General features: G+C 35.8%; 3 protein-coding genes across 4 annotated transcripts; 2 read left to right on the top strand and 1 right to left on the bottom strand.

Annotated features, from left to right (window-relative positions):
• The first annotated feature begins 786 nt into the window (after positions 1–786).
• LOC122299025 lies at positions 787–4,386 on the top strand. Its single transcript, XM_043108860.1, has 6 exons — positions 787–1,327; positions 1,858–2,259; positions 2,581–3,092; positions 3,186–3,572; positions 3,768–3,916; positions 4,098–4,386. Exons 1-6 carry the CDS (start codon positions 787–789, stop codon positions 4,384–4,386), a joined length of 2,280 nt encoding a protein of 759 aa, XP_042964794.1.
• Positions 4,387–7,629: 3,243 nt separating this feature from the next.
• On the top strand, positions 7,630–10,498 carry LOC122299469 (probable purine permease 5). Its single transcript, XM_043109795.1, has 2 exons — positions 7,630–7,786; positions 9,236–10,498. Exons 1-2 carry the CDS (start codon positions 7,765–7,767, stop codon positions 10,300–10,302), a joined length of 1,089 nt encoding a protein of 362 aa, XP_042965729.1. The 5' UTR covers positions 7,630–7,764; the 3' UTR covers positions 10,303–10,498.
• Positions 10,499–11,447: 949 nt separating this feature from the next.
• On the bottom strand, positions 11,448–13,595 carry LOC122299470 (eukaryotic translation initiation factor 5A-1-like). Of its 2 annotated transcripts, none has more exons than XM_043109797.1 (5): positions 13,381–13,595; positions 12,328–12,450; positions 12,173–12,229; positions 11,973–12,047; positions 11,448–11,827 (listed from the first exon to the last, which is right to left on the bottom strand). In XM_043109797.1, the coding sequence occupies exons 1-5, from the start codon at positions 13,501–13,503 to the stop codon at positions 11,795–11,797; spliced, it is 411 nt and encodes a 136-aa protein (XP_042965731.1). In that variant the 5' UTR covers positions 13,504–13,595; the 3' UTR covers positions 11,448–11,794. The 2 variants fall into 2 exon arrangements, with proteins under 2 accessions (XP_042965731.1, XP_042965730.1); XM_043109796.1 differs by having other exon boundaries at positions 11,448–11,834; positions 13,381–13,594.
• Positions 13,596–14,792: the final 1,197 nt, after the last annotated feature.

Consider the following 14,792-nt stretch of genomic DNA (forward strand, 5'->3'; position numbering starts at 1 on the left):
AAGAAGGGGAAGTGCTACCAAACCAAGACCCTCCAGAAATTCTGTTTGTGACAAATGAGGTTGCCTCTAGCCAGTCTACGGCTATGGCTGCAGTGCATATAGGTCCTAAGGATCAGCATGAATTGGTGGCTGATGTTATAATTGAGGAGGTGGAAGAAGGGGACGTGTTACTGAATAAAGATCTTCCGACGGCACTGATTGTAGACAATGAGACTGCCTTATGCTAGATAGAGGCTAGTGCTTTGAATGAGGATGCAAGAGAGGTAGCTCAGGTAAAGGTACTGTTCCTCAGGTGAATGCTGAAATTGATCCTGATATACCATCCCTGATGGACATTGATGATGTTCAACTCGAGGTTCAAGATGAAGAGCAAAAATGGGTAAACTCACACTCTGATTTGGAGAGTGCAAAGCATGATGCTCATATACAAGTGGTAAAAGAAGTTATTTCAGACCCGGAAGAATTAACCCAAACTGTTAATGGCAAGATGGGAAAAAAGGTGAGGATTTCTTCACATTTTAATTTTTTATGCATAAAATTATATGCTGGAATGTACGAGGCCTTGGGTCCTCTAGAAAAAGACTGTTGAAGATGGTGACATCTAGTAAAGCTTATATCTTTGTAGTTGCTGAGCCTTTTGTTGATGGACAACATCTTAGTCGTTTGTAAAGTGCCGTATCTTTTGAAGGCAGTGTTTCGAATCAAGAGATAGGGGGAAAACTTTGGGTGCTATGGTCTAAAGAGGTGAAATCTTCTGTGATACATTCTTTTTCTCAAAGCATTACCATGGAAATAGAGTTTAATGGTAAATATTTGTGGATTTCGTTTGTTTATGCAAAATGTAACTATGGGGAGCATCGACGGTTATGGGATGATTTATGCAGTTTACAATCTTCGAATGTTCCAAGGATGGTTATTGGCGATTTTAATATAATCAGATCGGATGAGGAACGCATTGGGGGGCGTCCTCGTCCTCGTATTGCCATGGAGGAATTTAATTCTTTCATTGATATGGCAGGGCTATCTGAATTGGGTTTCCAAGGGAATAATATGACTTGGTGTAATGGGCATGAAGGGAGGTCTCAGAGTTGGGCAAGATTGGATCGAGCTCTTGTTAATTTGGCTCATGTATTGGAGTTCCCCTCGGTGGGAGGAATCTATTTGCCAAAACTATCTTCTGACCATGCTATTTTACAGGTTGATTTGAGTCTAGAAGATAGGAGATACGATCATGTCCCTTTCACGTTCCAGCAAATGTGGACAACACAGGACACATTTATGATTTTGTTACTAATGAATGGAAGGAGGGACATGGTGGTGGTGGGATGTTTTGTTTGGCTAGAAAACTGAAAAAATTGAAAGTGGCTCTTCGTGGATGGAACCGAAATGTGTTTGGTTGGACTAGGTTGCACATTTAGCAATTGGAGGAGAGGGTGCATGCCTTGGAGGAACAATTGCATATGGGTGCTAATGAGGAGGCAAAACTGGACCTAACTACCAAAGTTGAGCTGGATACGTGGACTAGTAGAGAATAAATCTATCTGGCTCAACAGGCAAAGCAAGAATGGCTTCAATCGGGAGAAGCAAACTCGAAATTCTTTAAGGCCATGGCTTCAAAAAATCATAGAGTGGTGGGGCAGATGAAAATTAGTGAGAATGTATGGTTGAAAACTCCAGAGGAGGTTCACTCGGGGGCTATGACTTATTTTCAGAACTTCTTGGCCTCTAATCATCATTCGCCTTTACCGGATTTATCTTCTCTTATTGATCAATTCATTCATGCGGATGACAATGTGGCTCTTCTAGAACTTCATTCAATCCAAAAGGTAAAATAAGCTTTGTTTTCGATTCCTACAGATAGTAGTCCGGGTCCTGATGGGTTCAAGTTGGTTTTTTATAAAGCCTGTTGGGATATTGTTGGTACGGATGTGGTGGATGGTGTCAAAGGAGGTAAAATTCTGAGGGAATTCACAGCCTCTTTTTTCGTTTTGATCCCCAAGGTTGATAATCCAAAGAGTTTTGACAAATTCCGCCCTATTAGTATGTGCTCAGTTTTCTATAAGATATGTACCAAAATTCTTGTGAGCCGGCTATCTTCTTTGCTTCCTCAATTAATCTCCAAGGAACAGGGAGCCTTCATTCTTGGGAGAAGCATTTTTGAGAATGTGAGTTTGACACAAGAGATGATTCAGAATATTAACAAACCAGTTCGTGGTGGTAATGTGGTTTTGAAGATAGATATGGCTAAGGCCTATGATAGTATTAATTGGGATTTCCTTCTCCATTCTTTGGCTAGTTTTAGGTTCTTTGAGGAGTTTGTAATTTGGTGCACCAATGTATCTCTTCGTCTTGGTTCTCAATTGTTATGAACAGTATTCCGAAGGGTTTCTTTCAGGGAGGGAGAGGATTGCGTCAAGGAGATCTTTTATCGTCATATCTTTTTATCTTGGGGGAAGAAATTCTCTCCAGACTATTGAAATAGAATTTTTAGGATAGGAAGATCATTCCTTTTCAGCATCCTAGAGGGGCACCAATAATATCTCATCTACTATATGCAGATGATATTGTGATTTTTGCTAGTGGTGATACAAAGTCGATACGGGCAATTTCTGAGGTTCTTGCAGTTTATGAAAGCTAGTCTGGCCAGTGGGGTCAACAAGGAGAAGTCCTTGATTATTTTCTCGAATCTTATTCCGTACTTCAAGAGCATAAACATATTGCGTATTTTTGGATTCTCTGAAGGGTCTCTTTCTTTTAAATATTTGGGGGTTCCTATTGTGTCCAGGAGGCTCAAAGCAGTGCATTTTGATGAGTTTCTTGGCAAGATCGGAGATAAAATTGGGGGATGGCAATCTTGGCTTTTGTCTAGCGGTGCTCGTCTTTTGCTTTTAAAGCATGTGCTTGGCAGTTTCTCCATTCATGTACTTTCAATCTTGCAGGTACCTAAATCTATCCTCTCATCTATTTCCAGAAGTTTTAGTAATTTATTTTGGGGTTATAAGGATGGAAGGTCAACGAAACATTGGAAATCATGGGAGTTGATGTGTAAACCAGTAAAAGAGGGTGGTATAGGCATTCAGAATTTAGATAAGGTACAAAAAGCTCTTCATATGAAATTTGCTTAGAGATTATTAACGGAAGAGTCTCTTTGGTCCAGATTTTTCAATGCCAAATATATAAAGCAGAATCACATATCTTCTGTTAACCCCAATAAAGGATATAGATTTTGGAAGATGGTGATGAGGAGTCTACCGGATGTCATTGATCAGTCCAAATGGAAACCAATGAGAGGGAATATCTCTTTTTGGTTGGATAAATGGATTGGGGATGAGCCTCTTGTTGCTTCATTTCCTATTATTTCATCAGACATAAAATTGAAAGATTGTTGCAGGACAAGTGGTTGGGATACGGATCTTCTTGTTTGGCTAGTGGGTTGTCAAAAGGCACAGGAAATTTCTTTTACCCTCCATAGACCGAGAGATGGGGCAGACCACTTGATATGGATGGCTAAGGATGATGGTAATTTCTCTTCTAAGAGTGCATGGGAGGTTACTCGGATAAAAACTCCAAAGGTTAGATGGGCTAATTGGATTTGGCATCCGTACTGTCTCCCAAAAAACACGGTACTGTTATGTGGAAAAGTAGTAATAATGCTCTTACTGTAGATGACAAAATTCGGAGTGTGGGCATTTCCATTATTTCCAAATGTAACTATTGTTTACACGGGGAATATGAGGATATGAACCATGTTTTGGTATCGGGTGAAGTGGCGAGGACTATTTGGAAGAGGTGTGCCATGCAAGTGGGGTTCCTCTGACATCAACATAGCACATGGATGGAAACTGTCTCTGCTTGGTTTGCCAAAGCCTCCATGTCTTCATTCAAGGGTCAAATTATGGGTCTTATTCCTTCTATTGTAACTTGGCGGCTTTGGATCCGCTGATGTTGTGTTCGTATGGAAGGAAAGTGGGAGTCGGTGGAGAATATTTGGAGGAGCATTAAATTTTGGGTAGCTAAACTGAGAGAAAATTAAAAGTATCAAAGCCTTTATCTCGATGTAATGAAACTTTGTTGGCAAATTTAAATATTCCTTACAGATGGAAGAGGTGCAAACCATTTCAAGTAGTGTGGTGGAACTGCCCAGGGGGAAGTTGGGTAAAGCTAAATGTTGATGGGAGCAGTCGAGAGACCTTGAGGAAAGCTGGTGCTGGTGGTTTAATACATGATTCTTCAGGCAATCTGGTACTAGCTTTTTCTATCCCTTTTGATTTTGGTACTAACAACTATGCTGAATTCATGTCCCTATTGCATGGAGTTAGACACTTGAGCAGATTGGGCTTCAGAAATGTGGAAATAGAGATGGATTCTATAGTTGTTGTAAACTAGATTTTAGCTTCAAATTGTCCCATTTGGTATCTAGAAGACTATTGGATTGAGCTCATGTAGTTACTCCAGAACATAAATTTCACCATTAAGCATGTTTATAGGCAAGGAAATAGCCCAGATTTCTTGGCAAAGCTGGTGTATGAGGATTGTGCTTTTAATTGAGAGTCTTTGAATATGGTCCCTTCTTTGCTAAGGGGTTTGATTAGAACTGATAAACTGGGACTTCCATATATAAGATTTTGATTGTTTTTTGATTATTTTTGGTTTTAGGCTTGTTAGAAGTTGTTTTATTTTGGTATTTTGGCTTGTTTTGACACTTAGTTTTGGGTTAGTTTATAGAGTTTTACCTTATAAACCTCCAAGTGTAATGATGTTATCACGGTATTCCTCCACCATAGGTGAGGATTTATAAATAAACTTAAGAATGGGCCGCTATGTGTATGGTTGTCGGCTCTTAAAAAATTAAAAAGAGAGAGAGAGAGAGAGAGAGAGAGAGAGATGAGATGTAAATTATTTTCAAACATCCCTAAGTTGTTTTTGGTAATTTTTTATTGTCACGTATTATTATTATTTTCATAATTACAAAAGGAGAGCTGGCCCTAGTTTTTACTTCTCAAAACATTTTTCACTTCTTTAATTAAACAAATACTAAAAACAAAACAATAAAATACACACACACACATATATATATATATACTAGGGAACGGCCCTTGGTGCATCAACTCCATGATGCACCTGACATAATGATTTAAATAAAATAAAAAAGTGAAAAAGTCAGTAGCTTATTTGTTACTGAGATGGTTTGTAAATAGTAATGAGATAGTTTGAGTTAAGTATTTATTGAGTTTTGGGAAATAAGAAAAAAAAAGTTGAATAAAAAATATTATAAAATTAAAATATTGTTAAGATATAATTTTTTAATTTAGAATTTGAAAAAGTTGAATTGTCTTTTATTTTTTATTTAAAAGTTTTAAAAAGTTGTAATGATTAGTTTAGAAAAAGCTGTAATGATTAATTTGATAGTGTTTATATTTAAATGATATTTGAGAATGAAATAAGGTTGAATGAGATGAAATGAGATGAGAATTATTTTCTAACACCCCTCAATTGTTTTTGGTAATTTTTTGTTGTCACGTGTTATTATTATTATTTTCATAATTACAAAAGGAGAGCCGACCCTAGTTTTTACTTCTCAAAACATTTTTCACTTCTTTAATTAAACAAATACTAAAAACAATAAAAAAAAAACAAAACAATAAAATACACACACACATATATATATATATATACTAGGGAACGGCCCAGGGTACATTAGCTCTGGGGTACACCTGACATAATAATCTAAATAAAAAAAAAATGAAAAGGTCAATAGCCTATTTGTCTTGAAAAAGAAAAAACAAGGTTAAAGAAATGCAAAAAATAAAGATAAAAAAAATCTAAACTTCAACAAAGTATGAGTATTGGTCTGCATCGATATTGGATTATCTATTTACTCTTTATATAATAATAAAATATTATTAATTTAATAATTTTTTTAATTTTTATTTTTATCACATTTTATAGTTCTACTAATTAAAATATTAATAATAATTATATTCTAATTAAATTAATAGTTAATATTATATGTTGAGTGTTTTAAGTATTTTATCAGTTAAATTTACTTAAAGTTGAATTTTACAATGAGAATATTCTAAAGCATTTCTGTTTTAAAGAGTAAAGTCATTTTAATTCTTTTATTTAAAAAAGTTGAAATAAAAAGAAAGGAAAATGAGTACACTATCATAACAAAAAAGACATAAAAAAGAGACGTCAATTTATGTGAGCCGCGGGGCTATTAAAGGCCTTTTGGTAAAACACGATCTTTCATTAAATTTTACAATGGAGCAACATGTCAAATGGTCAAGGTCTTAAAGACCTTTTTGGTAAAACAAGACTTAACGAACTTAACGGAAAACAATAAAATTTAACGAAAAAACAACAAAAGTTACTATTTATAATTAGATAGTCACTTATTATAATATAATAGATATATATATATATATACTAGGAAACGGCCCCAGGTGCGTTAGCCTCAGGGTGCGTTAGCCTCGGGTTGCACCTGACATAATAATTTCAATAAAAAAAAAGTGAAAAAGTAAGTAACTTATTTGTTTAGAAATAGAAAATACAAGGTCAAAGAAAAACAAAAAATCAAGATAAAAAAAATCTAAATTTTAGTAAAGTATGAGTATTAGTTTGCATCCATATTGGATTATTTATTTACTCTCTATATAATAATAAAATATTATTAATTTAAGAATTTTTTTTATTTTTTATTTTTATCACATTTTATAGTTCTAATAATTAAAATATTAATAATAATTATATTCTAATTAAATTAATAATTAATATTATATATTGATAGTTTTAAGTATTTTATTAATTAAATTTTATAATGAGAATGCTTTAAAGCGTTTTTGTTCTAAAGAGTAAAGTCATTTTAATTTTTTTCAAAAAAAATTAAAAAAAAAAAAAAGAAAGGAAAATGAGTACATTGTCAGAATAAAAATGACATAAAAAAGATACGTCAATTCATATGCGTCACACGGCTATTAAGGATCTTTTGGTAAAGTAGGATCTTTCATTAAATTCTACAAAAAAGCTACACATCAAATGGTAAATGATTTTAAAAACCTTTTGGTAAAACAAAATCTTTAATTAAATTCTATAATTGAGTTCCACGTCAAATGGTTAAGAGTTTTAAGAACATTTTAATAAAATATGATTTAACGGAGTTAACAGAAAAATATAAAAGATATAAAAAAATAGCAAAAATTATTATTTATAATTAGATAATCACTTACTATAATACAATAGATATTATCAGGCATGCACCCGTATGATCTTTTTTTATTAATATTAAGATATGTTTAACATCCCCAGACATGCCCAACAGCCTGTAATAATGCATCATTGCTTAGAAAAGTCTTCTCCTTGAGTCCTTGTGATTGCTTTGGCATTCTTCTACTTATTTTGTAGATCAACGGTAATAAAATAAGGAAAACACTAATGGTGTAGATCCACAACAGAAGAGCTGCCACACTTCTCCCCAAATGGCTTTTACGTGCTATCAGAACTACTCATGTAACATATCTCAGCCACACACAAAATATCCAAAAGGAAAAGAAATAAAACAAAATTATAGTACTAAAAAAAAAAGAGAGAGAGAGAGAATTTATATAGTAACCTATCATTTTCCATTTATATATTATAAACTTAGGGAAACATGATTCGCACGTCTGACTCCGGTGAGTCAAAAACGGCACTCAATCGCAGGAACGAAAATAACTCCCTCTCACTTTTTGTCTCTCTTTAGAGTAAATAAGAGTGCTTGGTCTCATGCAACCTCTACTGGAACCAGGTAACATATTTCTGCATTAAATTAAATGTCTTTTTAATCAAGAATTTTTGTTACAGCAATTTTAAATATGTTCTGACTATTTTCCAAGTTTCCGGTTCATGTTAATTATTTTGAGTAGAAGTTATATTCTTTTGTTTAGTGCACAGATGAATTTGGACTGTTTAGTTTAAACATATCCATGGGTGGTATGCGATTGCTGGGTAATTGTAGGAACAGACATCAGAATGAAATCTGGAAATATCGGTATTTGGGGCTTGAGAAACAATGGCTAGACTCAAGTAATCCTTAAAAGAGATTATTTTTTCCTCAAAGTTGTGGCCCCTTTTTATTTCCCTGGTTTTCTTTGTAACCAAACAAAAGGGTATAGCTTTCTTGGTGCTAATTCGTGTTTTTGCATCTATTGTTTAAATTGATTTGGTTTGGGAAATTGTAACCTATAAGTAAGAGCAGAACTAGATCATGTGTTCTGATATCTGCTGCTTGTATTAAGAATCCGAGAAGCACATTTTTCAACTAATATGTGAGTGTTTTCTCAGAGAGATCCAAAACTGATTATGTAGTGATTCTATAGAGCTTCAGGATTTTTTGGGCCTTTTGGAAATGATCTGTGAATTATTTTTCTTCTAGGGATATTTGTGGATAATTCCCAAAGCATGTAACCTGAGAGGATTCTGTTTAGGTTCGCTGTGTGAATTTTATTTGGGAATTTGGAGTGACTTATGAGTAAAAGATGTATTTTTGCTGTATAGATTTTGAAACTCTCTTTCTTGTCCAGCACTATATTGGCAGATGGCCCTAACTTTGCCATCTATTTTGCTATCTAGTGGTCATCCAAGTATTTTAACGGAAATATGTGAAAACCCGATTGGTAATAGGATTTTTATCGCCAATCAGGGTTTGCTCAGTTGAATGTTCTCCAGATTTTTAGTTTTAGCCAGAGAAGCGCTAAAGAAAGTTTTGAGCTATACTAACCTTTGGACCCTGATACTTGCTAACTATTTGTGTGGGATTGTATTTGCCCTCGAATGGGGAGTCCTGCTTATGGAGTGCTTCTGATGTACCAATCAGATACTGGGACTGGCAAGATAGTTTTGCATAACTTCACTTTCTTTGAGTTTATCTTCTATAACAGGAACCAAGTAGTAAGAGTTAAATGTACACATATAGACATAACTTCACTTTCTTTCTGGGATGAAATTTAGTTTTTATATTATCAAATAATTATGATGTTAATGATTGATCCTATTGACTGAATGAGAAAGCTGGGAGTTATCCATGGCCATATCAATTTGTTGTTCTTTTTTGACATAAAAAGTCCCCCCAAGAGAAGGGAGAGTGGGGGGGGGGGGGGGCTTTCCCTCCCAGCTACCATCATTTTATGACAGCAGAAAAACAAAAATGTGTCAGTTTGTATTTATTCAATATCTAATTGTTGTGTTTCACCATCAGGTGATCAAATGGAGGAGGCATCACCAACTCCTGTTTCATTTTGGAGCAAGATATCCGCCTTTAGGACCATGGCTTGGGAAGCATACAGGAAGAAGCCAATCTCACATTGGATTCTTCTATTTCTAAGCAGTGCAGCAATGCTTGTTGCTTTCCCTGCTTCTAGCATTCTTTCTCGTCTCTATTATTCCAATGGGGGCACAAGCAAGTGGATCATTTCATGGGTGGCAGTTGCCGGGTGGCCTCTAACTGCTTTGATCTTATTTCCTACATACTACTTTTGTAAAACCTTTCCTACTCCTCTGAACTTTAAACTCACTCTTTCCTATACCGTGCTGGGTTTCTTAAGTGCTGCCGACAATCTCATGTATGCATATGCATATGCTTACCTGCCGGCATCTACTGCTGCTCTACTGGCATCATCGTCCCTTGTGTTTTCTGCACTATTTGGGTATTTTCTTGTGAAGAACAAACTGAATGCTTCAATAATAAATGCTATTGTGGTCATTACTGCTGCGATGACCATCATTGCATTGGATTCAGATTCCGATAAATATGGAGATATCACTAATAGCCAATATATCATGGGCTTTGTATGGGATATTTTGGGATCCGCTCTTCATGGGCTCATTTTTGCACTTTCAGAACTAGTTTTTGTGAAGTTATTGGGTAGAAGGTCCTTCCATGTTGTGTTGGAGCAACAACTCATGGTTTCTCTGTTTGCCTTTGTATTTACCACCATTGGGGTTATTGTGAATAAAGATTTTCAAGGGATGAAATCTGAGGCTAAAAGTTTCAAAGGTGGCACAACTTCTTATCTCCTTGTTCTGATCTGGGGTGCTATCACTTTTCAGCTGGGGGTATTGGGAGCTACTGCTGTGCTTTTTCTATCATCCACTGTGCTTGCTGGTGTGCTCAATGCAATAAGGGTACCCCTCACAAGCATTGCAGCGGTTATATTATTAGATGACCCCATGGGAGGTTTCAAAATTCTCTCTCTGATGGTTACCTTCTGGGGATTTGGCTCATATATATATGGCAGTTCGTCATTTGGTAAGGATCCATCGTGACAATAGGTTCTTGATTTCCCTGTTATTCATTGTTTTCTTGGTTGAAGAATCATTGGGGTTAATTTATACAATATTGTTTGGCAATTCTAGCGCCCAAATTACCAAAGTGTACTAGTAGTACCTTTGCAATATGGTTAGTTTTCTGCAAGATTTTGTTCCTTGAATACAACTTCAAAGGGAGAGGAATTTTTGCCAATGGATGCCACGTTAGATTCTTGTCCTTTTCTGTTTACTGAAAAGGTTAGGAGGGGGTGGGTGGCGTGGACTTCCCCTGGTTGCGGGTAGGCAATCCTTTGAGGGTATTATACCAGACTGAACCGATGAAGTTAGGTTCCGCCCTATCATGTGCATAGAACGGTAGAGAGCACAATCTCCCTGGTCGCATTTAGTGAGCTGAACAAGGAGCCTGCGTATTTTTAGTTATTCACCTGCTACTGTTGGTAGTTTAGATGATTGTCTTGCTGAAACAGTTTTGAAACAATGTTGTTATGGCTGTCTTAGAAGAATGTCCTTGGCTTCAGATTGTATACGAGAGAACAACTTTGTATCAGAGAAAATGATGTCGAGAATCAAATTGATGTCGAAGGCTAGATAAAAGCATAGTACTACTATCTTAGAGATTTAAGATGATTCAGAAGGGTGTAAATGGAGGTAAAAGAAAAAAAATATTATATATATATATATATATATTCTAAACGGGCAGGGATAGCCCTGACTAGGCATACTTTCTTCTCAAAATGTGGAACAGGAAGCGCAGGGCATGGACACAACCTGACCGCGGCCTGATCATAGGTAGTTCCCAACTTGATTCCTATCCATCCGGATCCAACATCTTTAACACAGGAGTCTTTAACCCAGGAAGGTATATGCCAATCCTGCCCCAATTTAAGGCGTGATGATGATGCAATTGGTTGCCTCTTCAAAACGAAAGGAGAGTTTGCCACTAGAAGGCCAAAGGACATGAAAATGGTGGAAACGAATTGTAAAAATGTAAAAATTCATATATCAATTTCGAAAGTTTGAAACTTGGGTTTCGAACCTCAAAAACATGAAAATCCAGAAATTTTTTGCAATTAACCCAAAAAAGAAAAAAAAAACATGCAGTCTACCACAGCGGCACAGCCCCCACAATGGCAAAAGCTAACGAAGTAACAAGAACATGACACAGTAGTTATATTTAATAAAGTCTATCCTGATTTAAACTTGAGTTCCTTTCGTCTGAGGGATCAGCAGCCCCAACTCCTTTCTCTTCACTCATTCACAAGCCTCACATGATTTTAAGCACATCTAAATGCTAATTTATACAACGTCAAATGCCTATCGTATAGAAACTTATTGCACACCCAGAAGATATCATCCCTGTCAAACATAAAAGCAAACGTATTCATTTGCCATCAGCCATAGCTACTGCTACAGCATCATCATATTTAATTTTTGGGGCCAATATCCTTAAGTGCACAGATCTGCTCCTCTCCCATTGCAGACATAACGGTCAACACAAGGTCCTTTCCTTCAGCAAACCCATCTTTAATCTATACACGAGACCAAAGACAAAACTATTAGTCTATCAGGCAGAAGAATAAAGATTCCATCAAAGGTTTGGACTCCTAACTAAGCTTTTTATGCACAAGCAATTGGCAAAATTAACGAAAACCTTCTCGACGAGATACCTGGCTGAGCAGATTGTCATCGGTGGGAAGCCTAAGATCATCCTTTGTGTCTCCATTATCCATCAAAAGACTCACCTATATGACACCAAATCTTAATTTGGTAAACATCACTATATTAATGCTATTACTACTGATGGTTTTGTTTATTATCACATGATAGAATTGCCCAAAATTGGTAATGATCAATATATAAAGCTTACGAAACCGTCTTCAGAGATATCAATCAACTGATAGTCAGTGCGAGAAACATGAGGAACCTGAGAAAATAAAAAATGTATGAGAAGGGCCAACAAGTAGTCGTACCCCAGCACAAAAGAACAACCGCATAGTAATGAAAACTTAGAAATAGCTTTACATCACAGTTGTGGGACGAAGGAACAATATCCTCAAGCTTCTTCCCATTAAATATGTCGATTGCCACAAAGTGGCACTTTGCATGTCCATGCTTGCCTGTCTTTGAAGTGGAAACTTCCACAACCTGGTTTCAAGAACCATAAAAAAACGATTCATGAAGCTTTTTGAGGTATACATTGAAAACTGTTAAGAATTAAAACATGAAATTCTGAGCAAGACGATCAACAAAATTCATAGTTATGAGCTGCAACTATACCTTCTTCTTTTTTTTTTTTTATAAGTAGCTGCAACTATACTTGTATCAATTATGTTTTCGTATTAGTATTTTCATTTTCAATCCTATGCTTAAATGAAGTTAAATGCAACAATGAAAAGCACACATAGTAAAAAAAAGCTACGGCTCATCATTAACATCCAATTTTAGCATTAGATGTTGTTAACGCAGAAAACACAGGGTGAGAGTTATACCCCTGTTCCTGTCACGAACTAGATGAAATGTTTGATGTAGTTTTTAAAGTCTTAAGCATTCAGAAAAGACTCGAGCCATCAAACTTCTTCAACATTCGAAGCTGCCAACCTCACACCTTCAAGAAGTTATTCACAATTACCAAATTTGAAATGTAGTAGAGTTAGGAATCTCCATTAAGCTTCGAAAATTATCATACCAACAAATTCAATAAAACCAAACATCACAACTTTAATGAGGTAGCCAAAATTTATATGAAGCTTATTTCAAAAAAAAAACAAAGAAACAGAGAATCTCCACACAAACAGCGCATACAATTTTTCCCCAAAAAGAGAAACCTTAAAAAAAAAAAAAAAAAAAATGGATCGCTAAAACGCTAAGATAAGAATGATAAAAGACCTTAAAAAGCAAAACAAAACTACAATTGATAAGGCCCCATATACCATTACACCAAAATAAACCCATCAAAGACCCAACAATATAACACGAACCACCCGTGACACCCAGACAAGAATTCATAATAACAAAAAATTCTTTTCTACAAAAAAAAAAGGGGGGGAGAGGGGGGGGATGAAGAAAAGAGAGAACCTTGCAAGGCCTGTTCTTGATGACAATATATCCATTCTTACGAATGGTACCAGCTTGTTGAGGGTATGTCTTTGACGCCCCTGCGTCGGCCTTTGACTCGAAGTGGTGTTCCTCGTCCGACATTTTCCTGAACTCTCTCTTTGCTTCGTTCTGTTATGAGAATGAACAGAACGGATTCGGGGAGAAAGGTGACCACTGACCAGTCCTTTATACGAGGACTCTGAGGTCCATATTCATATTATTAACCCTGGTTAACGTAAAAGATAAGATCCAAGCCGTTCAATTTTGGGTACGAGATTAGCTCTTTGCCAACGAATCATATCCTCTCGAGCACAGTTGTGCATGTGTTTGGATCGGGGCGTACGTGTGAGTCCTTTTCATACACATACAACGTGACAATCGCTATTTTTAAGCAGGTACCTAAATATATTATTTTTTGTGAGACCAGAATATTCATAAAATAATTCAAAAAATAAAATTTTCATATTAATTAATGTAACATAATTTTACATTATTTACGTGTTTAATGTGTCCAAAAATCAATTTATTACTAGATTTTTTCATACAATGTTGGGTGCTGATGCATTTTTATATTAAAGGCCATAGGGAAAGAAAGAGCCATCCTCAGTCCACAATAGTGGCTTGAGCATTAGTACGATCTCTTTGCATTCATTTATTAAAGTAAACAATAAATAAAATGTAAATGAGATGGACACATTTACTTAGTTCGGTATAAAGTCTATGTTCACAAGGTGTTTGGAGAGAAAATTCACTATGATTGGTGATTTGTATAGTGTTTTGTGCCTTCACACATATCTCAGTACAATATGAGTAGTACAGTGGAAAATGAAGACCCTCTTGTTTAGAGGAAGAAGATGATGTCTTTAGAATTGCCAAGATAAAGGTAGTTGAAGCTCCGGAGAAACCTTCCAAAAGTCATCCAAGAGTCCCAGGGATATCCCTTTTATTGAGACCTTCAGGGAGTGGTTGCTGGGATAGATGTCATCTTATGTCCTTGTGACTATTTCCCTCTATGTATCTGACTTCCTTTCGAGTGGTTTATCACTCCATTCATCTTTGTCTTATCTTGTCTTGCCTACCTTCTTTTTCTTCATGTTTTGATGATTATTACATTAGGATAGGCCTAGTTTATTTGGTATCAAACATTGGGTAGTAACGGTAAGAAACACTAATCCTTAATTATTAATGAATATTAACGTTGCTAGAATTATATTTTGGCCATAATTTTTTTTAAAAAATTATATTTTCTTCATCACTTTCCAAAAATGAAAGAAAGATCAGCCATTTAATGGCTCACACCTCCTCTTTTCCCTAAAGATGGTGCGTGGGCATATAAGCATCTGGTGACTCTGGTCCTCAAGGCAAAAGCCGCTGTGATCCGTGGGAATGTA

This window comes from Carya illinoinensis, chromosome 16 (assembly GCF_018687715.1).
Source record: "Carya illinoinensis cultivar Pawnee chromosome 16, C.illinoinensisPawnee_v1, whole genome shotgun sequence".
Lineage (NCBI taxonomy): Eukaryota > Viridiplantae > Streptophyta > Magnoliopsida > Fagales > Juglandaceae > Carya > Carya illinoinensis.

Bases quoted from the DNA above. Each gene is read 5' to 3' on its own strand.
- LOC122299470 (XM_043109796.1), bottom strand. From the start codon at position 13,503: ATGTCGGACGAGGAACACCACTTCGAGTCAAAGGCCGACGCAGGGGCG. The intron at 12,230-12,327 runs GTAAAGCTATTT...TTATTTTCTCAG, and splicing joins CTTCGTCCCACAACTGTGAT to GTTCCTCATGTTTCTCGCAC. The intron at 12,048-12,172 runs GTAAGCTTTATA...GGTGTCATATAG, and splicing joins ATATCTCTGAAGACGGTTTC to GTGAGTCTTTTGATGGATAA.
- LOC122299469 (XM_043109795.1), top strand. From the start codon at position 7,765: ATGCAACCTCTACTGGAACCAG. The intron at 7,787-9,235 runs GTAACATATTTC...TTTCACCATCAG, and splicing joins GCAACCTCTACTGGAACCAG to GTGATCAAATGGAGGAGGCA.
- LOC122299025 (XM_043108860.1), top strand. From the start codon at position 787: ATGGAAATAGAGTTTAATGGTAAATATTTGTGGATTTCGTTTGTTTAT. The intron at 3,573-3,767 runs GTTAGATGGGCT...TATCGGGTGAAG, and splicing joins CTCGGATAAAAACTCCAAAG to TGGCGAGGACTATTTGGAAG. The intron at 3,917-4,097 runs GTAACTTGGCGG...TATTCCTTACAG, and splicing joins TGGGTCTTATTCCTTCTATT to ATGGAAGAGGTGCAAACCAT.